This window comes from Blennius ocellaris (assembly GCF_963422515.1).
Source record: "Blennius ocellaris genome assembly, chromosome: 2".
NCBI lineage: Eukaryota > Metazoa > Chordata > Actinopteri > Blenniiformes > Blenniidae > Blennius > Blennius ocellaris.
Window position 1 is genome coordinate 24,992,236 of NC_137651.1, and position 27,471 is coordinate 25,019,706.

At 46.8% G+C, this 27,471-nt stretch overlaps 1 protein-coding gene across 6 annotated transcripts in view; it reads right to left on the bottom strand.

Annotated features, from left to right (window-relative positions):
- The window catches only part of phldb1b (pleckstrin homology-like domain, family B, member 1b), a 69,567-nt gene that overhangs the window by 27,332 nt on the left and 14,764 nt on the right, over nt 1-27,471 (bottom strand). For 4 of the 6 annotated variants that reach the window (XM_080503101.1, XM_080503102.1, XM_080503100.1 and 1 more), the window contains exons 5-6: nt 10,790-10,903; nt 3,745-5,222 (exon numbers count right to left, since the gene is read on the bottom strand). In XM_080503101.1, coding sequence (XP_080359227.1) covers nt 3,745-5,222; nt 10,790-10,903 — 1,592 coding nt within the window. Of the gene's footprint in view, nt 1-3,744; nt 5,223-6,790; nt 6,921-10,789; nt 10,904-24,961; nt 25,170-27,471 lie in introns of those variants that run through there. The other 2 variants (XM_080503103.1, XM_080503104.1) reach the window with 2 other exon arrangements.

Consider the following 27,471-nt stretch of genomic DNA (forward strand, 5'->3'; position numbering starts at 1 on the left):
TATTACTCTCCAAAGAGCGACGGTCAATAAATCACTGCTCGTGTTCAGGTTTTCTACTGTTAATGAATACGTCTTTTTTTTACTGTTTAATAATTATCTTAAAATATTTTTGCACTTATTATTTGCCTTAAAATCTGCATTTTATCATCTAAATTGTGTTTATGTATCTCTGCACTATCGCACTTTAACTATTACATGACGATAATTCAGTTTTATTCGTGGTAAATGTATTGATGTGAAGTGTGCTGCCGAACTCTTGGCCTGGTCTCACTTCCTCAATAGGCTTTTTATGTTTCCTGGTTAAATAAAGGTTGATGAATGAATCAGTGATTCTAATGAGATGTCTCCGACCAATCACTCAAAAGAATCTAAAAAACCCTCTCTCTTGGTAATATTAGTCTTTCTTCTTAGTAGATTTTGTTTGAAGTTGAAACTGGTAAGATTCTCTTTAGATGAAATGAAAAACTGAATCTACTCCTCAAAAAAACAACAACAAAGAAGCTAAGAAAACTGTTCAAATTCAGCACAATCTATTGTGGTCTAAATATATTAGTGGTATTAACTATTAGCCATTGGAAGCTTTAATCACAACATCAGATTTTAAAAGCTGCTGAAGTGCCTCTGCAGGACTCTGGAGCGTAGCATTTAGCATTTAGCATTTATCTTCCCTGCATATGTGTGTTCACATGTCGGAGCTCCTGAGGTGAAAGGCTGAGTTGCTCCTCAGGCCGACGGGATCGCAGCGTCTCGGGGAAAATGATGGAGAACAAGCCTCGGCGTAGCTTGCTAGCAGCAGCAGCACGGTCACTGCAGGTCAATATTCAAAGTAGTAGCTAGTAAAAGCTTTTCATTCTCCAGATGCAGCGTGAGCAGAACGGCGCCGGCTAATATTCCTGCTACAGACGTTTCACCTGCGAGCAGACCGGTCGTGTGCATTCCCCAATACGACGGACTGAAGCTGCCAACATTCAAATCGCCACTGTATTGTTGGGTTGAATTCGCCCGAAAACCACGGTGGCCACCAACAAAACCACCTACGGGATCCAGAGACGAGCGGATTACGCCACATAATCGAGCGACCCTCCCGCCGTCGTCAACCTGCCGAGTCAGCGTATTCCTTTCAGCGCTGCCTCCCGGCTGTGTACTCCTGTTGGTTCCACAATAACACTCGTTTCCTTCCCCCTCCACATCGCTGTGTTTCTTGGTAATCAGTTGTGTGAATGAGTAGCAGGCTGTGTGTGAAACGCTCACGGCAAGAGAAATAGCAAAAACCTCGTCATGACAGTTGAGTCAACTGTGACTAATTACAGGCCCGCAGCTCCTGGAGCTGCAGCTTCTGCAACCAGAGACCCAGCAGCTCCAAGCATCCTGCAGAGGAGTCCGTCCCGGGAGTCTGTGAGAGGACGAGAGGACGCCTCGTCTCCAGCTCCGGACCCGGCCAGAGGTCAATCCTGCAGTTTGTGGCTGGAAGCCGGACCCGGCCAGAGGTTGTTGTAGCTGAAAGCCTCTCAACGTGAACACAGAGGCTCCGCTGGCTGACTGACTGGAGTCTACTAGAAGTCCTTGATTATCTACAGGGGAAGGGTCCAGAACGCTCACACACCCTCCAGGAAGGCTTTTAAACGTTGTGCAGAGGGAACCGTGTTTTCACCTCTTAACGTCTTAGTAATGCTGAACGATCATGTCAAATTCTCTATAACGCAGCTGAAAATTCAAATACGAAGCCAAATATTTCTCTTGTGAGAGGATCATTATGCTAAATTGCTTTTAATAGCATGTTTCCAACAAGCAGGGCTGAAAGCAGCTGCTTGGAATATCAGTTTCCCAAATTAAATGTGAGTTTTACACTTTATTGGGTTAGGGTTAGTAACTACCGTAATTTGCAGACTATAAGCCCCCACTTTTTTTTCTTTTTTACCCCACATGCTTTGAACCCTGCAGCTTAAACAATGACATGGCAAATGTATGGATTTTTACATGTTAACAAGCTCCATGCAGTCAATACATGGGTGATGCGTTCAGGTGCATCAGCAACTTCGACCTTTTTACTTTCTTCTTTTTAAAGTTGGTGGGTGTGGCTTATATTCAGGTGTGCAAAAAAGAAAATTAAAAGTTTTTTTTATTTTTGCACTCCTTGAAGTAAAAACTGTGTTGAATTTATATATTATAGTGGGTTTTTTTTTTTTTACATGAGCAGCACTTTCGGCTGATTTGTGTCAGAAACTGAGCCGAGAACAAAAACAGAAAAAAAGGTCCACAATTCGGAAAAACAAGGTATAAATTCTGTTCAAAGCTGGATTCATCCTCAGTTTCATAGTGGTAATCTTGTTAGTTAAATATGGTACTGCAGTTAGCGTAGCTTAGCTTGACTTCCTGTCTCAATGACGCTTCCCTGGAGGAAGTGACTGAAAACAGTCAAAAGGAGAATGAATATTAATTTTACATTCACTCACTTTATTCAAAATATATTTGTGTGGTTTGCTGGAGAAGCAGCCTTCATTTGGGTGGGCGGGGCATGGTTATTGTTACCTTCATTATAACTTGTGGAATTTGCTTTTCTTGCCTACACGCCATAATAAGGGCATCCCTGTTTTGGTACAAGTAGTTTCTTCCAGCTCCAATCAGTGTCAGTGGAGGACGAGGGGCTGAAGACACACCGTTATTGTGGGACCTCTATAGGAGACACCAGGACATGAGGAGGAAGAGGAGGAGGAGGAGGAGGAGGAGGAGGAGGAGGAGGAGGAGTCACGTCAGTCCGAGCTGCTCACTTTGGAAAAACTCTGTAATTAGGAGCAGGGCGGACAGACGCCTCCTCAGGCAGGCACTAACACACAGAAAGGCTTTTTGTTTCGGATTGTTGTCTGCACCAGCTCTTTCAGACAAGTTCAACATGTCCCCTGCCCCCCTGTTTCCCGTCCTGTTTGGGAAACAACAAACACTGTGGTTGCCACGGCGTCAGACCTCAGGGCAGCGGCGTGTGGACGTCCCACAGCAGAGGTCAGATCCACCGGGTCACGCTGCTCCTCCTCTTGACCTCAGAGAACACAGACACTCCAGCTCACTCGTTCTCTGACGGATCAAACCGACATATAATCCTCCTGAAGCTTCTACCAACTGACCACGAGTTCAAAATAATTCATGAACCGACTCCTTTTAAAAAAAATCACAAAACAACTGAGCGAACTTCCAGGCTTAGTCATCAATCGTTCAAAAATCGTTCTGTACGATTCTTTGGATTCCTCGCGGATGACATGGCTCGGTTGGTAGAGCGCTTGTCTCCCAATAGGAAGGTTGCGAGTTCGATTCCCATCTCCACCTACCTTGGGCAAGACACTGAACCCCGAACTGCTCCCAGTGGAGTGACGGCACCTTGCATGGCTCGTTTCTCTTGGTTCAAGTTCAAGGTGACGACTTCACAGCAGCTGTCCAATCATCGGTTTCAAATCCGTTACCTCCAACAACATTGGCCAATGCTTGAACACACAAACTCTGCAATGTATCAGTTGTCGGTGGATCGCTGCCTTGCTCGGAGGCATGCAGTGCGGATTATGGGCAGTGTAAATGTCATTACCGGAGAGTTTCCAGCATTGACACAACGATAAGGGTCAACCGTCTCACCAATACTTTATATTCTTTCCAAACACTGGTTTCTGGCTGCTCACAGTGACGAATGATGGATTCTCAATAAATAAATTGAATTATTTCTGCCATACTGCTGTATGCGCTCATGTGGTCCTGACTTACCAGCCTTTCCATCTCCTGCTCTCGAAGTCTCTCTTCTCGTTGTCGTCGGTGGTATTCCAGCAGCTCGTCCTCGTTGTCGCTGATCTCCGTGATGCTGTTCTTCCTCTCCCTCATCCCGGGGTGAGGCCGTCCTGAAGACATCTTCCTGTGGGCCCTGGGACTCGCCACCGGAGACGAGCCGGGCAGGGAGCCCAGGCTGTAAGCAGGCGACAAGGAATTCCCAAAGCTGGCCTTCCGTCCGCCCGACCCCCCACCATTACCCTCCATCATCGCCGAGGTCGGTGACGGACTGCGAGCTCGCATCCCTCTGCTGCACGTGGGTTCCTCCGATGAGGATCCCGCCCGGCGCCGAAGTCTGGGGCTCTCAGGAACCAGCTTACCCAGACCCGAGGGGCTGTCTGGAGTCCTCAACGTGGGGATAGGCCCTGGTAACGCTCCTGGTAGAACGGGAATGCCTCTCCGGGACATGGAAGGACTTAGTGGGGGCAGCTCCCTCATGCTGCCGGCCACCGAGCCGCAGCCATTCAGCTCCAGGTTCCTCCGCGCCATGCGGGGGCTTTCGGGTGGCTGCAGTGGTCGCGGGTGGTGCTGCAGCGGTGAGCCTTGGATTATGTGGACGATGGGGTCGAGAGGGGGCTGGAAGGCTCGGGTGGGTTGGGAAAGTTGCCTGGAGGGGCTGGAGGTAAGGGAGCGATCACTGGCCTGCTCTCTGAAGGGGCTGGCAGGCCTTTCCTGGAGCACCGTGGCAGTCTTGGTCCTGGGACTGGAAGGCGACGGGGACGGACAGGTGGGGAACTTGGGGGTGAGTCGGGGACTACTTGGCACATTATTTCTACTACTGAGAGACTCGCTAGACGAGAGAAGGGGAGTCTGTCGAGGGCTTTCAAACCCATCTTGGCCGAGTCCTCTACGACTGGGCTTGGGACTCAGAGGAGCCTCCGTTAAGACCTTCCTCTGCAGCCTGGGACTTTCCTGGACCTTCGGTCCCGCCCCACTGAAGTTTGGCAGGACGGTCCGTGGCTGGGGCAACGGCGGAGGCTGGGCGGTGAAGTTGTAGCTGGAGGAGCGTACAGGCACTGGTGGCAGAGAAGAGGTCTGGTCCTGGGGTCCGCTGGGAGACGGGCTCGTAAAACTTCCACTGCTGGCCGCTGAGGGGGAGGAAAGCGGGGAGAAAGGGGGGGACGTATTCTCGTAGCTTGACCCAACAGACATGGCCCCCGGGCTGATAGGAGGGGACAGTAGGTACCGCCCCCCTCCATTGACCATCGGTGACAGTGGTGAGTGGCCTCCGAGAGGCTTTTTTGCATCGGACGATGAAGGCTGGGGGTCATCCATGACTAGAGAGTCCATAATGTCCTGGAGGTCCTTCTCAATAGAGCTGACAATAGCACTGTGCTCAGACTGGACTCTGTCCGCGGGGGCAGGGGGGCACTGGGCTGGGCCGGCCGGATGATTCCCATTGACCAAACTCTCAGAGTCTATATGGGGAGAAAACAGGAAACAAGTGTCAGGAGGTTCAAATGTAACCTGGAAGACGACACCTGGAGTCCAGGGCCTCGTTTAACACAACATTTAGAGCAATAAGGCATTGCTTTTTATTTCATTTTCAAAAAGGTTTCAAGTTTACACAACAACATCATCCATTTAGACATAAACAGCAGAAACACAACAAAATGTAGTTATCATGTCAGTCAAAAACCACTGCCTTTCCAACGTTATGTTCAACATGCTGTGGTGAATCCAGGCTGGAGGGGCAGGAAGCCGAGAACTGGGCACAGGTGGGTTCAGGTGAAAGAAGGTGGGACGTCGATGAGCACATGAGCTGGGCGGGGACAGACAGACCAGTGCTGTGGACCAGGAGAAAGTGTGCCTGCATAAGCCAATTACTTCAGGCCGAAAGCGACAGGGGGACCCAGGTCGGGTAATCTAATCTTATCCGCCTCTCTAATGTCAGCGTGGCAAATTATTGGAAGACAATCGTACGGCCACATAGGAGACTCAGCAGCAGGGCTCGCAGGCAGGGATCGGGTTTTATTAACGTCCGGTGAAACTGGTTTAAAGCGACTTGTTGTCATTTGGAATGAGAAACACATGAGGAGGATCGCAGCGTGGAGGAGTCAGAGTGTGCAATCAGAGAGGTAATAAACAGAGCTGTCACATTCGGCGGTGACGTAACATGACGTGGAAATGACAGGAAGCAGAGAGCAAAATCTAATTAAATGGAAGAGTCAGTTTTGCATGGATGATGTCAGAGATGTGTCAGTTGGGGGGGGGGGGGGGGGGGGGTAAAAGAGGTTCTAAAATAAGAGGGGGCATTGCAAATCACAAATAATGCATGAGCCGTTGGGGCAGCGGTGGAAGCTGCTCCGCCTGCTCTCCTCCAGCCTTCATCACAGCTCCATCACAACCACCGCGCTTCTCCTGCAAATGACACAGCATTATTCACACAGCCAGATCCGTGTCACCTCCTCACTAACACACAACGTTTGATTGTCATGACCATGAATGGGGGGGTGGGGGCGCGGGGGGGGAAATAAAAATGCAACCGTGTGCTGAGGGAAAGCCCAATGCAATGATGTCATAGGCTCCGGACCATCGCCTCCACAGCGCCGTGCCAAAGTCCACCGATAAATCCCTCTATTTACAGTCAGCGAGGAAAACTGAGCTTCTGACACTAAACGACTTGTGACAATTCAACACATACATGCAGGTCCGTGATTCGGCATCAAAACGGGATGGAAATAGAAATAAACACAGTTAAGAATCACTGATATCACGCTCATGAGCAAACGTTGTGGTGTGGAAATAAAACACCATATTTCCCGAAAAATTACAAGTTTCTTGACAGAATATGAGCCGAATATACACGGAAAGTGACATGGATGTACTCGAGTGTGTCGTATTGACGAGCGATGTGTGTACACCGGTTGATCCGGGCAAGACGCGTTAAAACGGCCAGACCGTCTATGGACTTCTGCGTGTGACCGGCTCCTGCCGCCTCTCTCGCCCACAGCACGGGCTTTAGAAACGGGAAGGTTTTACTCACATGACGGGGTGAAAACCTCGAGCCCCGGCCGCTGTCAGCGCGGCTCAGCCCGCTACGTGACACACATCCCCCGGGCACCGCGCCGCGCCCGGCCCCACGTACGCACCGAGCCGGGACCGGAGGAGGGGAAAGGGGGCGAGGCGTGCAGCTGGGAGCCGCTGCTGAGCTCCGCACAGAGGCGGTCGAGTTACCGGAAATAAACACACACCGTTTCCGCTTTGTGAATTCACAATAAAACTTCAACCTTAAAACAAGATTACATACGGAGCATCATAGAGAAGAAACTTACCAATCAATATGTGCGCACTTACATGTAGGCTGTTAGCACATACGTACAAGCGTTAACGTTAACATTTCTCAACCAGTCATCATTAGAAACCCTCAAACTGTTACCACTGTCTTTAATGTGAAGTTTCTCCGCCGCTCTTTCTGTGCGTTAAAGCGAGCTTCACGAACGTCTTCTCGTTCGCGGTGATGTGGACTATTGGGAGATTTACAGCTGCTTTAAAGAGTCACAGCAGTGGCTTTTATGGCTTGTTGTTGTTCTACGTCTCTGTAATTAGGAGTCAGTTTTACATGAGACAAAACAAACAAATCATTTTCTGGCCAACCAAATGAGAGTCTCTCCATCTTCTACACCACTTCAGCCAGTGAGTGGTCAAAAAGACTGGAGTTATCAGCAGACCCTCACAGGTTTCTTACTGGTGCATCAGACCACAATGGTTTTTTTGTCAAATAAATTAGTATGTGCCTTCTCTGTGTATTTATTAATTAACCACACAACAAATTATAATATAACCAATTAATCCCGTTAATGCTGTAAATCCACATCTTGCTGTCTAACTGAGCCCACATTTGGTTTATGTGGCTCTTTGTAGTACCACCGTCTTTTTTTTTATGGCTCTTGGTCTCTGACTGGTTGGCTTCCCCTGTTTTACAACATTTCTGGTTGTTCCTTCTTTCTACTTTCCAATGAAAACAGCCTGAGAAATGTAAAAGACTCATCAAGAAACATGACAAACGCCAAAGATTGCACGGTCAGCAGGAAATCTGTAACCCCGGTTTGGACACCGGCACTTCCTCGACGTGTTTCACGCTCATTAAAGGGTTCAGATGTTTCTGTTTATGGAACCAAGAACGAACTCACTAAGAAACACGTGTGAAGGTTAAAAGGGTGGAGAACGCTTCAGGCTGTGCTGGAACAATGTGGTGGGCCCTCTTTCACCATGCAACATCACCAAACACTAAATGGAGCCAGATTCCGAGGGCCAGAGCGAAGGAGGAGAGCACCAGTCAAATAAAAGCAGAAAATGACAAGTGTCAGTGATGCACCGTAATCTCCCTGGAAATATGTTTCATAAATGAATGGGTAATGTGACGAATCATCTGTTTACTGACTGACTGGAAACGTGGGTTTTATGATTTCGAAAGACCTGAAGAGTAAAGCACCAGGAAATAAGTGGTTTTACTTAGAAATGGTTCAAACCATATCTATGGTCCAGCACAGGATCCTGCACGCCAGACCTTGGGGCTGGTATTTGGAGCTGCCCTGTGCAGCCTGCAGAGCAGCCAGGGACGGACACGGCGCTCAAATCACCGGAGATAAAAAAGGCCTTTTACCGTGAAGCAACACACAGAAGGCCAGCGGGTGCAGGAAGTGGGGGCAGTCTGGGAGGGTTGCAGACAGTAGAGTGGTACTGGAGCGTTATAAATAGTGTCTGGAAACCGATCCTGTAACTCCAGCCGTCAGACGCTTGGAGTGAGCAGCTCGGGGCCACGAGCCCCGTCTGCCGGTCTGGCTGGCAGACAGGAAGCGTCCTGTCAGCCAGGAGGCGGGCGGCGGTGACACAATGCACCAACGACGGGCGGGCGGGCGGCAGATTGTCAATGATCTGACGAAACAACCTGAAGAAAAGGTCATGTGACCGGTACAAACTGCACTCTGACACTCCGTAGGTGTATTCAGTACAAGTACCTCACAACAGGTGCAGAATGAGTGAAACACGACGGTGGTAACTTTAAAGAGAAGAATCTCTGAACCACAATGGATGCTGTCCAACAAGACGTCTTCCACAGGACAAATTTACAAACCAGTTCCCGAAAATCCACCTTGTTGTGAACTGGGAGACCTGAGCCGATCCCAGACCTCGGTCCCTTGGTCCCTCGGTCACCCAGACAATGAAAAGACTCGGACCGAGGCAGGCAGCCAGAGACGAATGTGGAATTGGTGCCTTCAAATGAGGGTTGTATTTTGGTTGTCTATAGATATAGAATTGATCAATAGATCCACATCGGTAGGTAGACCACCACGATGCACCCATGCAGGAAGTCATGCAGCATTGGGAACCAGTATGACACCGAGTTCCTTCAGCAGCTTATGGAAACTCTGCGTTCTTGAGGTGTTTCCGGTTTCTGGCTTCTGCCAGAGTCGCACACGCCTTTCAGCCGGGTGATCTCTGCACGTCTACACTCATCCATCACCACGTCACATTCATTCACACTTCTGTTTGATCGGAGAGAATTTGCAATAAATACAATATTTTTCTTTCGGACATCCAGTCTTCTTTCCATGTTTTCCACGTCTGTGATTGTCGTTAAATCTTCAGAGTGCGTTTGTTGGAACCGTGTCGTCCGGTTTTAGAATAATTGGCGCCTGTACATTGTTTGTGTCGCTCTACATTTGTCCTGTCCTGTAATAATTCTTCCCTCTATAACCATACTCAGCTGGGATCCAAGGCAGAACCCCACAAGCCTGCATTGTATGAAGCGAGACAGAAGACGGTTACTTGAACCTGAGCGGCTGATTTTGGTCTCGTGTTTGAGAGTGTAGATAGAGACTTTGGTTTGGAGACTGCAGGATTAATGACACAACTGTTTTAATTGGACATAGAAGGAAGGGGGATTCCTAAACGCTCTGGTCCGGTTGGGTTTGGTCTCAATTACAGATAAGATATGATAAATATGCTTAGTTAATGATGGGAGTGGTGTAAGCAGCCTTCATCTCAATGCCTCTCAGGAATGTATAATTGGTACCTTCATAAACAACGGAAGGCTTTCATTACAGCCGGGAAGTCAACAGGAGCCCGCTGTACTTAAACCCCCCCCACACACACACACACACGCACACATATACACACACACAGTAACGCCAAGCATCAACAGTGAAAGGAGGAGCAGGGTGGTTTAACGAGATGCTTTTATCGAGAATCAGACCAAGAGAAGGTTCACTTCCAGTTGTGCGACAGAGGGACACACACACACACACACACACACACACACACACACACACACACACACACACACACAGAGGAATGAGATGCTCATAAAGCTCCAGCAGCAGGTCCCAGCTGGGCGCCATTCAGGTTTCACTCAGGTTCCATTCATGTTCCAGGGTTCAGCGTTGCTGCATTTTAAAGGCTCACGCTGACAAGGGGCCTCCTAACAGCTACAAACGAGACTGACCAGCAATTTGTGCCTTTATTTGAGGAAAAAAATGATGAAGAGTTTGAGTTTCCGATGTAACATTTCAGGTTTAGACATGAAAAGTTGCTCAAGCGGAGTCAGAGAATGCTTTAAGATGAATTCATGTCCATCAGGTAAGTCTTGGCGAACAATTGGAATTAATCGAGAACAAGGTTTGTATTTCAGCCTTACTCTGATACAGTGTTGTGTGTGACCAAATTAATGTGTTGCTTTGGTCCCAGCAGGCCTGTGCCTCCACCCTCCACGTCCAACCTCCACCCTCCACTCCAGCTTGTCAAAGCAGAAAAGTGCCAGGAGTTTCTTTCTGTACAAACATCCACCTGTAAAACACACTACCCTGAACAATCTGACCCATTCATCCACCCGGGCGGAGTTGAAACTGGAACTTTTGCAGGAAAAGGCTCTTTTTAGCCCGTTTTATTGGCGGGACAAAAGGCCAGTGTGTTTCCATTTACAGCGAGGTCGGTGGAAGAATGTTTGCTTTCGCGCTTGCACGTGTGCGGTGTGGGGTCGTACCTGCACACAGTCTGTAGTCCACTCCTCCATGGGGCATCATGCTCTTCATCCTGAACGCTTCCTCTGGGTGGTTGAAGCGAAAGAAGGCCGACTGGCCGAAGCAGAGCGTACACCCTGGAAGGAAAGACAAGAAAACACTGACTTAACATATTAGAGTGTTCACATTTCTAATGGGATGGATGGATGGATGGACATTCGAAATGTCTCCGCTCAGAGAATTCAAGTCTGGTTTAAGAAAAAAGTTTCCTGTTGTTTCTTATTTCAAGAGCGTTTACATCCAAAGCGGGGGATACTAAGCATGTCAGAAACACTCTGGACTGTCTGAGCAGGTAAATGAGGTGAACGTCGGTTCAAATCTAGCCGTTCTGACAGTATCAGGGGGGAAAACGCAGCTTGACCACGAAGCTTGAAAGCTCCCAGCCAGTTGTCCACAAGTAAAAACATGAAGTGACGACACCCGGAGCCGATCAAAGAGGAAAAGTCTGTTGTAGAAGATGCCCGAGGATTAAAACATTTAGTAAATATCACGGTTTTTACACGCTGGTCAACAAAAGCTACTTCAGAAGTGGGAATTGACACAATTTTCTTTTTAAATGATCATCAAACATCTTCAGAAACGCCAAATCCCCCGAAGCTTCCAGAGCCAAAACAGTGACGTGCCTCGGCCCGACGTCCTGCCTCGACAGGAAACGTCCAATTAAAGAGATAAGAGGCTCCTCGGGAGCCCCTCCAGCTGTTATGTAGGTGATTCAAGTCTTTTGTTTAAAGAAAAATGAACACGTTTCAAAGACTGTTCAGTTCTTCTGACGAGAGGCCAAACGTTCCAGCGGCTTTGTTCCATGTTCTCGCAGCGTTCTACTGACAGCTCGACGTGCGGGAAGAAAGGAAAGAATGTGAGGTTGTCCTCCATGCAGACGACGTGCAGCAAAGCCAGAAAACACCTGATGGAAAACAGCTGCCGGCTCAGGTCACCCGCCACAACAAGAGATCGCTGCTGATTAAACAGAACGACGCCACGACGACTTCTGACACCTTTCCTTTGTTTTCACTCATATTTATATTAAGTATACTGAGATCAATTATTGACTATTTGGGGAAACAATGAGGGCCCGCACCATATATATATAAAAATGTTGCATGCATGCTCTGCAAACTTTGAATAAGAGAGAAATTATTAAATAACTCGAAAAAAAAATGGCAATTAACACATAAATCTGAATCAATTGGCAACGATAACAATCATAACTTGAGGCTGCATGGTGAAAGCACTAAAATTGTGCTTTCACAAACTAAACTGAAGCCGGGCAAGAGAAAGAGCACTGTTATCTGGGAGAGCAGCTCTCGAAGCACAAACACATTAGCGTTGTATTTCTCATCAGAAATCATTTTGCATCATATGTCGACATATCATCGTGCAGTCGCAGCGACGTGCAGTCAGGGAAATACTCATTCTCATCATTTGTTTTAATTCTAATAGAAGTATAATTTATTTTATAGATTTCCGGTAGCTTACAACACCTTGCGTTTTCCACAGCGAGCGTTCATACGGAGATTGGACCGTTTCCACGCAGCGCTTGCAGGAATAGAGGTCAGAGCGGAACAAGTCCAAACTCGATCAGGGACCTGCCTGATTGCTTGGTTCTGCACGTTCACACATAAATATTTCACAGTCCATGGAAAGCTCTGGAAGGGGCCTTGGCGTTGGCCGCGCTGCCAACCACCACAAACCTAATATTAGGAGGATAATCCTGCGTGCTGATTCACTCTTGCGTATCTTTCCTCTGCACGAAGTTCTGCACAGGCTGCTTTTTAAAATTTCCATCAGTGGTTGCAACACCAAGCCTGCCGGCATAGTTTTGGTTGGTAGTTTTCCCCAGTTCAAATCATTCCTGAGGATCTTTGGGGCCGGCTGGAAAGACGCGCACGCCATCGCTCCGCCGAGGAAGGAAAACAAAAAACACGCTGGCGTCGGGATGTTGACGCTGTGGCGTTCAGGAGCCACGTCGGCCGAGCCGCTCCAGTTCCTCTGGATGGTGCCGCCACCGCCACCGCCGTGCTGCGACATGATCCCGCCGCTGGCAGAGAAAGAACGTAGCTGGAAGCGGCGTGACGCTGCGGCGACACACTCATGGTTCAGTCGGAGAGCTGCAGGGCTTCAGTACTACTCTGAAGTCTGCTGAGGAATAACGGAGACTAACCGTCGTCAGCACACCTCCATTACTGCTGCTAGTTGCTCAGCTCAAAGAATCAAGAACAAAATAGAGCGAGACGTTGTCTGGTGTCATATCTGCACCAGATTATGGAAAAATAACCGCACAGAAATAACAGTTTTATTGTGCTTTAAAAAGTGTCACAGTGACAGCTTTAACTATATTGTTAACCACACGTTACGTTCGTTTTATAAGCTCAAAAGCATTAGGCTCATGTGAGAGGCTGGTTCAGGCGCAGTCACTCCACTGGGAGCAGTTTTGGGGTTCAGTGTCTTGCCCAAGGACACTTACACAAATAGACAAGAAGAAATGGGAATCAAACCTGCAACCTTCCCAGTGAGAGACCAGCCGAGCCACGCCGCCCCTAAATTCAAAAAATGAGCTTCCTGCTCATTAACAACCAGCGCCCCCCCCCCCCCCCCCAGCCCCTGAAGCTCCTGCAGCTTCCATTTCACTTCACTTTCCATCGTTGAGAGGAATTTCAGCTCAAATGCGTCGTCACATGAAAGACGAGTCAGAAGCCTCGGTCTCTACCTCTGGTTGTCTTCCAGCCCCTCCTGCAGTGGAAGATATTCAATAAAGACTGACCACAGGAATTTCTGGAAGATTCTGGAAGACCTCAGTCAGCAACAGAAACACCATTGGCTCAGTGTTTTATTTTCTATTTTCTATCATACGAGAGGCGCCACTCAATGATCGTATGACTCGGTTTGCTGCAGTGATTAATGATGTAAAAAGTTGGTTCTATCACCAGAAATGGTGAAGCACCAATCCTCAGGGTCGGAGTTTCAGAACTCAACACAAAGTTTAAAAATTTGAAGTGACAGAATTTTGCCTTTTTTTTTTTTTTTTTTTGGGTGGAGGGGGTTGAGGGGTGGCGCTTCAGTTGTTAGGCTTCCTGTGAAATATTTTGTTTCGGTCTTTCAAATGTTAAAATCGGTAACTTTAGATGTAAACCTGGACAATTGGAGCTGCAGAGCTGAGCCCAGTAGAAGGGAACTTGATCACCAATAAAGTTAACACCAGTTAGCTTAGAGGCTGTCAGAGAAAACGTGACATATAATCACTGGAGCGAAGCAGCAAACACAAAGACAACATGTTGGATAATGAATTTTAACTGGGTTTTTCTCACGTTTCTGACACTGGCTCCTTCAAAGGACTGAAGATCTGCTGCGTTCAACGGGACGTTAGTGGGACACGAGACATGGACGATGCATGAGCGTGCACGAAGTGTAACCAATGAGACATGGACGGGTGATCAATAGGTATTGACAGGTAGTTAATGGGGAGGGCTTCCTATTCTAGAACTCCACCATAATTGGCTTTTAGTGACGTCTTCTGCAGCGTTGCACTTTAGCATCTATCTGACACAAGCATCGTCAACTGTAAACACGCGGTTAATAATTGTTTATCGGACAAAAACAAAACACAAATTTTAGCTGATAGTTGGGTTTTTAATTATTATTGCTATAAATTCTGTCTTCCCTGATCCCGACATGAGTTGCTCTTTAGCCACATACTACTTCACTGGTTGAAATGACAGGAACGATTGCAACACTGCCACCAAGTGGCCAAAAGGGGAAGGATATTTTCTTTCTTTGATCGAAGCTTCTAGTTTTCTATGATTGTGTTCAAAATGCGCTGCTGCTGTTGCGGTGGCTGAAATAAAATGGTCACATAAAAACCTAAAGAGCTGCTTTGTGACCGTAAAATTTGAAGTTTATTCTCATTATCAATCATCATATTAACTCCTAAATATATTCTGAATTAACATTTATAACACTGTGCCCATCTAATGAAATGTCAAACTCCACCTCTCCTAGTGCGAACAGGCAATACATCAAGAGAACTTGACCTTTACATGAGTTTTTTTTTTCTGCTTTGTAAACGCATCACAGATCCAAAGTGGTATTTTCCCCAATCGATCAGCCAACTGAAGCCCCGTCCGTCACTGAGCTCCATTACCGAGTCCCTCCGCGCTAATTAGCGCTCATCTATTCAAGCATTGCAGCAGCTAGCAGTTCTTCATGATGATAGATCCTCCTGCTGCGAGAAGACATGGCTCAGGCAGCGTCAGGACTATAGATCTATAGATTCGCATCCAGAGGGAGCCACGGAGCGTTTTTATCCCAGTCGGAGGGACGAGTGGGGCTCTGGGCCGCTCGTGTATCACACTCAGCGCCGACCAGCTGGGGCCATAAATCATCAGATATTCATCACGGAGCAGCCACATGGTGTTGACACTGAAGCTGCCGTGCTTCGTTTTGCAATTACGGGAATGGAAGGTAATTTAATGGAAGCACTTGGTGTCGAGTCAATAAACGGGGATCGACAGACGGCCTTTATTCTCAACTTTATAACCTCGGAGGAGCAAACAAGGCAAGGAGCTCGTCTGCAGCTCATCTCAAGTCTGGCCTGAAGGGAAAACGTGTTGGTTTCTGTTTCTGGGTTTTCCCACCTAATCTGCAGCGCAGAGAGGGACAGTAATGAGTCCAGAGAGGCCGAACCACAACCACGCAAAGAATCAACAACTCCTAAAACCACCAACTTCTTTATTTAGCCGGGAGGGCTTCAAGGGGAAGACACTTTGGGATGAGTCTGTTCCTCGGCTCAACATGTTCATCACCTTATCTTCTGGTCTAGAAAGTATCTGGGGGTACCACACAGTAGAACCCAGCCTGAAGAGAACTTTGCTGGCATGTAAATAATTCGACACCCTCTCTCGTCTCCGTCCGGTGGCCGAGACGGCCTCCGCCTCCTCTGGAGGTCCAGCGACTCTGCGTCTAACCAGCTGAGCTGACGGGGAGATGAAGCCACGGCGGTGGAAGTGGAGATCAGCTTTCCCTTCAACAGGGAGGGTGGTCTCTGACATTCGGCAAGCCGCGCTCCACTGAGCAACAGGAAAAGGACATTCCTGGCCAAACCATGGCCAAACATCCAGTCAGTGACAGAACGCCATGAAACACTGTAGACCTGATCAAGAGGTTTCCTCGGGGACTAAAATAAAGAGATTGGTCGAATGAATCAGGAACCAGATGGACTTCAGATCAGGATTCCATCTTTACACACTTCACACGTAGATGAACAAGATTTAAGGCCAAAATAGCAGGTTTTAGGACTTCACACTAAACCTTTTAACCGTTTTAAGCTCATTCAACCATTTTGGTTGTTTCGACCATTTCAAGCGGTTTCAGCCGTTTTCATTTATTTTTTTCACAGATTTTGCAATTTCGACCAAAACCTCCGAGTCTCTTTCGGGTCTCACCAATATCTACATAAAATACATCTAGAGAAAGAACCTTCAGAACGCAGAGGCGTCAGGACGTCAAGAAACAACGACAGTGTTTGTCTAAAGGATTGTTCTGAGGATTTCTGATGATAGTCCAGGATTGACAGTTTTCTATTGTCTCGTTTTTATGTTGGTATAATAAACTGAAGTACATTAAAAGCTCTCCTAAAATAATTCTTTAAGTTCTTAAAACGGAAAGAAATAGTTTTTGACATTATTCAAAAAAGATTAGGGAAACGTCCTACATACAGTACCATCTGTATCTCTTCCAAAACACCAACTTCTTCCACTGATCGTCTACATAATGAATAAAGAACAATATTCCACCTTCCCTGTTGATGTTTGGTTAATGTTCTAGAAGTGACGTGTTCTTTTAACACCGATTTTCATAAAGAAAGTAGAAGAAATACAGAGAAGAAAGTTTTTTTTTTTTTTAAAGAAATAGTCCATCAATTCTGGCTTCCTTGAAATGTTCCTCAAGGTTTCTGGATGATTTTCTTTTTTATGGAATTCAGACAACCTTTTCAATTTCAATGTCATAAGCCTTGGAAAATAATATAAAACCTTTCAGTCTGGCTCCTCTGGGGATATTTGAGAGTCATAAATATGTCGCGTTATTAGACCAAACTCAGGATAAAGTATGGCTCACGTGTTCTGGGTAGAAATACGGCTGTGACAGCGAAGAGAGAGCAAAATGTGTTCATCCACACCAGGACAGCTTTGCTGTCTGTTGACAAGCTCGTAAAAACTGCAGCTCTGACACAACAGCACACATCTTGACTCCATTATTTTAGGCGTCTATCAAGTCATTTCATCGAGTCCCAGCGAGACGAAACAATCCTTTATATCACTTCAGCTGCTGCTTTTCCACCGGGTCGTGTTTACAGCCGTTTCACATTGAAATGAAAGAGTGTCTAAAATTAGTTTGACATCTAAGCTCCATCACTTTTTACTGTTTGGAAAGACAAAAATGGGGTTTCCATTCTGCTGGTTCCAACACAGAGAAATAAAAAGAACCTCGGCCAGTAACTTCATGATTCGTGTCAAATAAAAGCCGAAGACGGTTCAGACTGTCTTCCAAGACAGACGACAGCTTCACCAAGTCAAGTAAAACTGCTGAAATTTCTATGACAGCTGCGAATATTCATATGGCGAACAAATATATTGACGAAATGTTTGGCCTGCTGGAAGTATTCATAGTCTGGAAACATCCATGTTACGTGCAGGAAGGAAACCAAAGTTATGGCATGTCATATCGGAAAGCAGCTCAAATTGACCTCAAGTCTTCATCAAAAGCTCTTTCTTCGGGATTCTTATTTCTACTCCACTTGTTCAAACTGAGATAGTAGAGAGGCGCCAGCCTGCACTGGAGCTGCCAAGTTGAATGTCACACTATGACTCTTGCTTCAGGCTGACGGGGGATTTGAAACCAACAGTCCCAGTCAAAGCCTTTGTTTTGTCTTTAATCCCTTCATGTTGATCAAGTAGCACTTTGACTTTAATTAGCTCCCTACTGACCAAACCACCCAACTTCCTTTGTCCTGCATTCATCCACTTGATAGTAATCCGCGATGTGTTGACCCAACCGTAAGTACTACTCATACCGTCTATTCAGAAACACAGAGATACACAACTGGAGTACCTGTTATTCTGAATCAAGCAGGACAAAATCTGGCTCGGTAGTTTATCAGGAGGGTTTGGATCCCTGCCATTACTGCCTGGCTTCATGTGCAGGGTAATCTATCAGGACGCCTCCTCATGAGAACTCTGTGACCCGGCAAAGCAACGTCAGGATCCTTCCAAGAATCTCTGTGACGTCGATCCAAAAACGGACTCAGCGAAACGAACCGGGGAGGTATGAGACACGGCCACTTTCATAATTACTAGTGTGTGTGTGTTGTGTGTGTGTGTGTGTGTGTGTGTGTGTGTGTGTGTGTGTGTGTGTGTGTGTGTGTGTGTGTGTGTGTGTGTGTGTGTGTGTGTGTGTGTGTGTGTAATCAGCTAGATTGATTCCTGCCAGCGGGAACAGGAAAGCTCCGGGAGCGACTCGGTCCAATCAGGCTGAGTGTGGGATTCTGCAGCATCAGCAGTTCTCCTGTCCTCCACAAACAACCAAGTCTCCTCGCCACAGGACTTCGGGAGTGAAGGTGGTCGCTGCCTTTCCACATTTAACCCCATCAACATGTCAAGTAAAGTATCGTTTTTTTTTGTGTGTGTTTTCGTTTCAGAAGAGTTTCGCATTTATGCTGCAACATTCTGAAAACCATGTGGGTTCACATGGCCATGGCAAAAACACTGAAAACAATGTAGTAAATAGCATCCATGGCCAGGAGGTGGCGCTGTCACGTCCTTGTGGGATGAAACTACACACATGCAGGCAGAGAACTACACACTGTGAACGTCAATACCGGAGTATACCGACATTCGGACCGACAGACCACCTTCACTTGTTTTCCATGGCAATGGAAAATATTTTCAAAAAGTTCCACCTTGGCAGCAGTTTCCATAAAGTTCCTTTTCAGTGGCTCTGAGCATTGTCGTCATGTCAACGGGTCATTTACAAACAGAAACAGCAGAAACACTTAGAATGATTGCAGGCAAATAAATTGCTGATGGTTTTCATTCACAAAGTGACTGTATGATTATCTGGCAACTCGTCTGGTAACTCGTCTAGCAACTCGCCTGGTAACTCGTCTGGTAACTCGTCTGGCAACTCGTCTGGCAACTCGTCTGGTAACTCGTCTGGCAACTCGTCTGGCAACTCGTCTGGCAACTCGTCTGGTAACTCGTCTGGCAACTCGTCTGATAACTCGCCTGGTAACTCATGCAGACCTTCTGGGTTTCCAACTTGCACCTCTGGAACCATTTGTGGCTCTTTGCAGTAGAGGTGTGTCGTTTACAAAATTATACGTGTTTTTATTTGATCGTTATTTGCATTTTCTCCATAGAAATCTCCTGGGTTAAAAAGATTAAATAGGTTCAACGGTTAAAATGGATGAAAGAACAAAAGCCACAAAAGGAAAACTAACCAAATTGGTAGGAAAAGGCTAAAGATGAAAAACAGCCACAATGTTTGAAGTAATGTTTGGGTCAAAATGACTAAAATTGTGGCTAAAAAAACCCAGCTTGAACCACTATAAAAGACAGAAAAGAAAATAAGTCAAATAACTTGACAAGGCTAAATTATCTTAAACTAATAAAACTGCTAGAACTTATAAAACGGCTAAAAAGGCGGTTATAAAATGTCTACTGTTGTAGATCACCGGTAGAAAACGTCTTTGAATGTTTAGGAATAATATACCCACAACTTTATGAGCTGTTTTATCCACATTTTAAAGGTTAAACATGTTTTGTGGCTCCAGATGTGTTTTATTGGGTGGAAAGTGGTAAAAGGAAACCAGGTTGCAGTGTTTTAAACTACCAACGCTTAATTGAAGGAATTTACAAAATACAAGGAAAGTCATCGGAGCCGAAGCTTCATTTGGTTTCAGTTAAAAGAGCCATGTTTATAAACGGGTAGTTTTTAATATGCGTTGATAACATTATTTATTCTTATGTTTTATCTTTCATGAGCTTATTTTTTTTATTGTGTGCTCTAGAATTAGATTTTTGTCCTTCCATCCATTAAAAACTGTTGTTTTGGTGCAGAACATGTATTTACAGCTTTTCACTGCACATTGTACTACGAATGACTGTTGTGTGTGTGACGACTGACGAATCAAGGATTTGACTTGTTTTAAATACACAAATGAAACTACGAGAACACCCTGCAGTACTTTTCTGCAGCCGCTCAGCTCTGTCCGTCTGAAACAAGTTGGTTTATCTTGGCATGTCTGTAATTTGACATCAGCATCATAGTCAAGAAAAAACTAAATAATTAATTAACGTTTAGAAAACGGAAAATCGACTGAAATTTAAGAAAAGAAGGCCAACGTCAGAAGGTTGTTGAATTCATTTCTCTTGTTTTAAAAGGACTTTGAATTCATAAATGACTTTAATAAAATCGACAATCATAACCTGAAGGAGATGAAATGTCTGCAAAGAACCTTTTAAGAGGAGTATTGAGGGAATATGAGGGCTGCCAGAAGTAATCAGAGGAAGCCGGAGCCAGGTTTCCTCTGGGAGCGTTCGGACCAATCACAGTGAAGGCCACGCGGTGCCTCCGGGGTTCTGCAGCGTTGCACAGAGCAGTGGTTTAGCAGCCCCGTTCTCTCAACCCATCAAGAGACGCGTCTCAGCACCAAATATTCCATCTTCGCCCTAATAGCCACGCTGTGTCTTTCCTTTAATTTGGTGAGACAGCGTTCAACCTTTCCAGCTCCGTCAGAAGACCAGAAGGTTGGCCGGGGGAGGCGAGGTGGTCGGAGCAGGACCGCTTCACATTCTACCACAATGAGTTCAGTCGGGGAGCAAGCATGTGACTGAAGGACTGCAACGCATCGAGAGGAAGAAGCGAGACTGCACCAGCCAGTCAGTCGCTAGAACCTCCAGATGGCCTTTCTGCTCTTCAGGGAAACGTGTCCCGACGCCATTCCAACCATTCCAATGACGTTTCAAAGAGCAGGAATGTTTCACGATATTCTGAATGACCCTTTGTATTTGTCCTGTGCAGGTCACGAGTCCATGAGTTGACGTGTCCGTGGGCAAAGCTCCCAAAGGAGCCCAGCGCCTTGTGGCATCGTAGCCATGACTGAGCGAGTGTGTTTCAGAACAGGCGAATGGAAGACAGGGTGTGGCTGAATGACTGGAACCAATCAAGCTGCTTTACTGGGTGATGAAGATGAGCTTCAAAGCATGAGAGTGAAGAAGAAAGTTGATTTCAAAGACTTTGAACCTTTATGGTACTAGTTCTGAGTATCAGGAACTCAAAGAGCGTCTGAAGAAAGACGCCTGAAGAATCTCCACTTTTTCTGACAAATTCAGAATTTGTTGTAAACACCGTGAAAGCTTCTATCCACGGTGTTTTGTACAGTTACTTTCACACTGTTTCTTTATGACCACCATCTTCGTGTCTGATGAATTCCCTGGACTCCAGTGACGCCACAGACCTCAACCAACAGAACTCCTGAATGATTCGGTGAGACTTAACCAATCAGAGGTGTCAGTCAATCAGCTAACCGCAATCAATCCAATGTTTAACTTCAGACGAATGGCTGATCAGTAGTAAAACTGTTTCGCTGCTAGTCAGACTCTATGTTTGGCTTTTTGATGTCATTATTAAGCCACAGTTTCACTGGTATTTTTTGATATATACAAGTTTCTTCTTAACATAAGTCAAACAACTACCGAAGAAATGTGATCTATAATCTGGAAAATCAGGTAAAATCTTCTAGTACTGGAGTTGGTTCATAGGCATCGGTTTAGTCGCTGACGGTACAAGTACTGGAATCAAAAGCATGACAAATAAAACAAGAAATCTTAAAGCTCATTGAAATACAAACCACTGAAACTCTGGAGCATTACTGTGGAATGCAGCTATAATAAACTTCTTTGAACTCTGCATTGCAATTTAGGAGAAAAAGAAAGAGTTTGTTTTTTTCTACATTTCAAAGACGCCTAAGCTGGTTTCATGAGTTACGACTTCTCCAAACATCGTAAATGCGGTGGCGGCGTGCTGATCGTACGATGAAGCCCGACACGTTCAGGAAGACAGTGATAAAATTAAAAAGCCAGTCAGCCTGAATGAAGCCCCGCCCTCACAGGCAGGGCCAAGCCACTGCAGCTTCACCATCAGGAGAGACTCTTCTCTGATTGGACTCTTGTGCCAAACAAAAGCGGCGGCATTGTGGGATAGCGGCCGAAGCATCTGGAGGAGTAGCGGACAAAAGAGATGACTGGCTGTTGCCATGGAAACCTGATAGTTTACAGCCTCGGAAAAAACAGGCCGGGGGGAGTCAGACACACCAGTTAATCAATGACTGGCTCTCGCTATCACATACCAGAGGAGGAGCAGGAGGAGGAGGAGGAGCAGGAGTCAAACACACCAGCTAATCAAGGACTGGCTCTCGCTATCAAACACATATCGGAGGAGGAGGAGGAGGAGGAGGAGTAGGTCTGACCTCCTCTCGCTCCCGTCATGTGGGAGCGAGACGGGAAGCAGGAAAGCAGGATCACATGTCGGAGGCCGTCTGACGCCAGCCTGCACCACATGGAGATACGAGGAGGCGGCGGTTCCTCCTGCCACACCTCGATTCTCACGCTTAGATTAAAGAGGAGAAGCCCCAGGCTGAGAGATGCACCCTCAAGATGTCCATTTAAAAGCAACAACAACAACAACAAAAAACGGCCGTGCTGCACAGCGTTTCTGTAAATCTACACGAAACCAGCCAGAGCATTTTCAAAAAGTTGAAGGAAACCGTAGTGGAAATTTTGTGTTTGTATCTCAAAACGTATAAAAGGAGAATGAGAAGAAGTTATCATGAAGACATCCCAGATTCCACGCAGTGACTGTAGTTTTGCAGCAGCGGTTTTCTTAAGAGAGGGATGGAGTTGGGGTTGGGGGGTCAGGGCTGGAGCTGAAGGTCTCGTGTGAAATCAACATGGCGGCCCTTTAAGAAGACGTTCTTCATCCCACAGACGCGGCAGCTGCTGCTCCTCTCGTGATGGACGCTCATTACCACACATGTTGTACACCTCCTCCTCTTCCTCCTTTATGTCAGAACCCCCCCCCCCCCCCACCCCCGCTGTTAAACATGCCCCCGGTGGCAGATGGCTTCAGATCGATCAGGACCAGTATCAATGAGAGCGTCAACAGGAGGAAAGATGCTCACTTATCTTCTGAAATAATATGAAGAGGAGGTGAAAGACAGTTTGTACGACAGCAGCAACTTAATCACCAGAGACATTTGGACGATCAGAGTTAGTTGCTGAATCGAAGGCGACAGTTGCTCCTTACAGCTAATTTGATTTAAAGTTTGCTGAGGAAATAAACAGCCTCCTGGAAATCTGCTGAAAGTATTATTGTGGTGTTGCTTTTGTCACAATATCACATTCTGTTGTCACGGTCGTGCCAAATACCACAAAATAGAAATGCCAGAACAGAATGTCATGTCAGAAACACTAAAGATTTCCAGGACTTCTTCACAGAAGTTGTAAAAAAAAAAAACTTTTCAGAATCCTATTTGGACTTGTAGCCAGTCTTAAAACGAGGTCTGACATGTGACTCCTCTGGAAGTTCACACCAGGACGGCGGAATTCAGGAAATCAAAAAGCTCTAGTTCTCATCGCCGCTACAGCTTCACAGTGAACTGACAGCCAATAGGAGTCCTGCATGTGGACAACCTGGTCCAGTACAGGCTCTGTGGTGTAGTCGCAGTACTGTGTGGTGTAGTCGCAGTACTGTGTGGTGTAGTCATAGTACTGTGTGGTGTAGTCGCAGTACTGTGTGGTGTAGTCATAGTACTGTGTGGTGTAGTCATAGTACTCCTCCGGCATCTCATTGTGACACTGTGCCTTGACCCGAGCCCACCCAGAGGATGTGCTGTCAAAGACTGTGTTAAAACACACACACACACACACACACACACACACACACACACACACACACACACACACACACACACACACACAAGCTGGCTCAGCATAGCTGAGCTCCAGCTGCTGCCAGGGTCCCTTCCGGTCTGGATGACCCCCCCACGTCCCCTCACACATGCTGACCGGAGCTCGGGGCCGGTGGGACCCCACCTCACTCCCCCTGCAGCAGGGGAGGAAGAGGAGGGGTCTCCTGGGGCTCCTGGGGCTCCTGGGGCTCCTCACACTTGCTCTCTTATGCAATGGGGTCAAAGTGATATGTCACAGATGATTTCTAACACAACCTGCGGCTCCACACTGACATGATCACATGAAAAGAGGCTCTTTTCTATTCCGGTTGGGTCACATTGGCATCCAGGAATAGCAGTGTAACAGTAGACAGACACAGTGGGGTCTGCAGATCTGGCACACTTGTATATGTTTGTAGTCTATAAACAGAACTCACATGGTGGCAGGGGGACGCTGGGACTCGGAGCAGGTGCTCCCGGTGCATGTGTGGAACTGGGCACCAGACTCCATTCAACAAGTCAGCCAATTTACACTCTGCTCACCGTGAGACCAGCTACATAAAGGTTAAAGCAAATTTTAAACTGGGCAGATGTGTCACAAAGATGTGCGGAATAATTCGGCTTTGAAAGTGACTCAAAAGCATTGTTTTGCTTTCCAAATTACGTCACGTTAAAGTTTTCTAGCTTACCCTGGCAACGGAAAAACCGCAAAGCTGTTCCTGGCAGAGCCTGATAAAGGGTGATGTTTTTCATTGTCAGAGTAATAAATACTGGTTATATTAGAGCCGTATGAAGGAAATCTTTCAACAAAAGCACGATTAGCTGTAAAATATTCTGTAGGATACGCCGGGTCACAATAAGAGTATACAACATCACAATTTGTAGTTTTTTAAACGGAGTTTGGTGGCAGAGCGAAGTTAGACTTAAAAGCCCAAAACTAGTAAAATTGCTCGTTTCCCTTTACATAACTGACTAGAACGCAGATTATGGAGGTGTTCTCTATAAAGTAGCTGAAGGTCTGGTAGTTAGTGGTTGAAAGTGAATGACACCGGGCTGTGGAACAACCACCACGCCGCGCTCAGCGGCTTCAGAAGCGGCTTGAAAAGCTCCAGAGAGCCGGGGGGGAGGAACTTACTTTAACCCCGGAGAGAGACGCCCCTGTGCGGCTCCGCTCCGACCATCGCCTCCGTCCTCCAAACCACGTGCTTTAGTCCGATTATTGAGAACCAAGAAGAGGCTGTTTTCCTGGACGAGGCGCGCTTTTGTTGGATAATCCAGAGAGGCTGGGGTCTGATCCGGGTCTGATCCAGGGTCTGATCCGGGGTCTGATCCGGGTCTGGTCCAGGGTCTGATCCGGGTCTGGTCCAGGGTCCAGTGTCTGATCCAGGGTCCCGGTGGGAGCGTCTGTCTGAACGCGGGTTCCAGTCAAAGCTCCTCCGCTGCCGGAGCTCCAGCGGCTCATTCACACCAGCGGCAGTTTCTCTTCTCTCACTGGGATCCAGCCTATTGTCTCCTCCTGCAGTGCAGGAGCTGCACCTCCTCCTGTCTATGCTGCTGCTGCTGCTGCTGCACAACCTCCTCCTCCTCCCGCACCTCCTGTTGCTGCTGCTGCACCTCCTCCTCCTCTTGCTGCTGCACCTCCTCGTGCACCTCTCCCTTCACCTCCTGTTGCGACTGCTCCTCCTGCACCTCCTCCCGCACCTCCTGCTGTGCTGCACCTCCTCGTGCACCTCTCCCTTCACCTCCTGTTGCTACTGCTCCTCCTGCACCTCCTCCTCCCGCACCTCCTGCTGCTGCTGCACCTCCTCGTGCACCTCTCCCTACACCTCCTGTTGCTACTGCTCCTCCTGCACTAATAGTCTGATCTCTGCCCTGGAGAGGAGGAGGAGGAGGAGGAGAGATGAGGAGGGAAGCAGGAGGAGATGAGGGGGAGGAGGTGGAGAAAGATGAGGAGGGAACCAGGAGATGAGGAGGAGGAGGAGGAGGTGGAGGAAGAGGAGGAGGTGGAAGAGGAAACGAGGAGCAGGAGGAGATGAGGAGGAAGTGGGATCCAGGAGGTGGGAGAGGAGGAGAAAATGAGGAGGTTGGATCCTGGAGGTGGGAGAGGAGGAGAAAATGAGGAGGAGGTGGGAGAGGAGGAGAAATGAGGAGGAGGTGGGATCCAGGAGGTGGGAGAGGAGGAGAAAATGAGGAGGTGGGATCCAGGAGGTGGGAGAGGAGGAGGAATGAGGAGGAGGTGGGATCCAGGAGGTGGGAGAGGAGGAGAAATGAGGAGGAGGTGGGATCCAGGAGGTGGGAGAGGAGGAGAAAGTGAGGAGGTGGGATCCAGGAGGTGGGAGAGGAGGAGAAATAAGGAGGAGGTGGGATCCAGGAGGTGGGAGAGGAGGAGAAATGAGGAGGAGGTGGGATCCAGGAGGTGGGAGAGAAGGGGAAATGAGGAGGAGGTGGGATCCAGGAGGTGAGAGAGGAGGAGAAATGAGGAGGAGGTGGGAGGAGCCTGACACCAGATAGAGCAGATCCACTAACTTTAGGACCAAAAACGACTTTTTTTTTTTTTTTCCTCTGAAGCAGAAAACATGTTTTTCCTCCAGACTGCAGACTCATAAAAGTGAGTTTGAAGTTGTGTAAAGCCTCTCTACTCCTGCAGCTCTGCATTATAGAGCTGAAACACAGAATATGTTGTGATATTTACAGAAACTACATTCAGGTGAAGAGTTAGAACTACAAACTTGCCTGCACATTCCTGGAGTTTTGTTGTCATTCTTATTTTCACATTTCACACATAGAAACAGAGTTTTCAGTTTGTTTTAAAGCTTATTTATTCCTTATTTAGTCCCTCCATACGTTCTTTACTGTGGATGACAGAATAACAAGTTATGCCGTAGCATTTCAAGTGAGAACACATTGTAATTGTGGGGTTTTTTTTTGTTTTTTTTAGAAAAGTTCCACGTTTTCACACAATGATTCTAAATTGATTTCACACAAAAACGCCAGGAATTCTAAAAACGATGTTGTTTTCCTGTCGGCCCACTAGTGGGTGCTGTTAATTGTTGTTAGTAATGAAACGAGAGTCATAAACACAAACACTGGAGAATTTCATAAGAACAGTGAAGTTGGTTAATTATTACACATGACTGTTGACTATAAAACCACGTCCCAGGAGAACCTGGAGCCAAGACACTCAAAAAGTTCCACCTTAGCGGCCGTTCCAGTCATCGTTGTCATGGAAACAAGACACAATGTTCACGTGAAAACGTTAGCGTGCACGGACATCTGGGATAAATTGAGTTTTTGTGTTAAAACCATTCAAGTAAATTCCACCTGTTTTTATGCGACTTTTATTTTTATAGGTTGAAGGAGCTTGATTGAATTTAGCTGTAAGTCGCAAAACACACAAAATACTTTTTCCTCCATCATGGAGAGTTCAACATGAAATAATAACTTCATGCAACTAATGAGCATTAAAAAAAATAATCCGCTTCAGACCTTATTACTAGTAAAGTTGAATTTTTGGGCTAATTGTGTAAAATGACGGTTTGATCAGTTGCACTATTGATTATGCTGCTATATTATGATTTGATAGGATGTAATGGAGTTTATCCTGAGAGAGAAGGCAAACATGGAGGAGACACGATCAAACGGTAT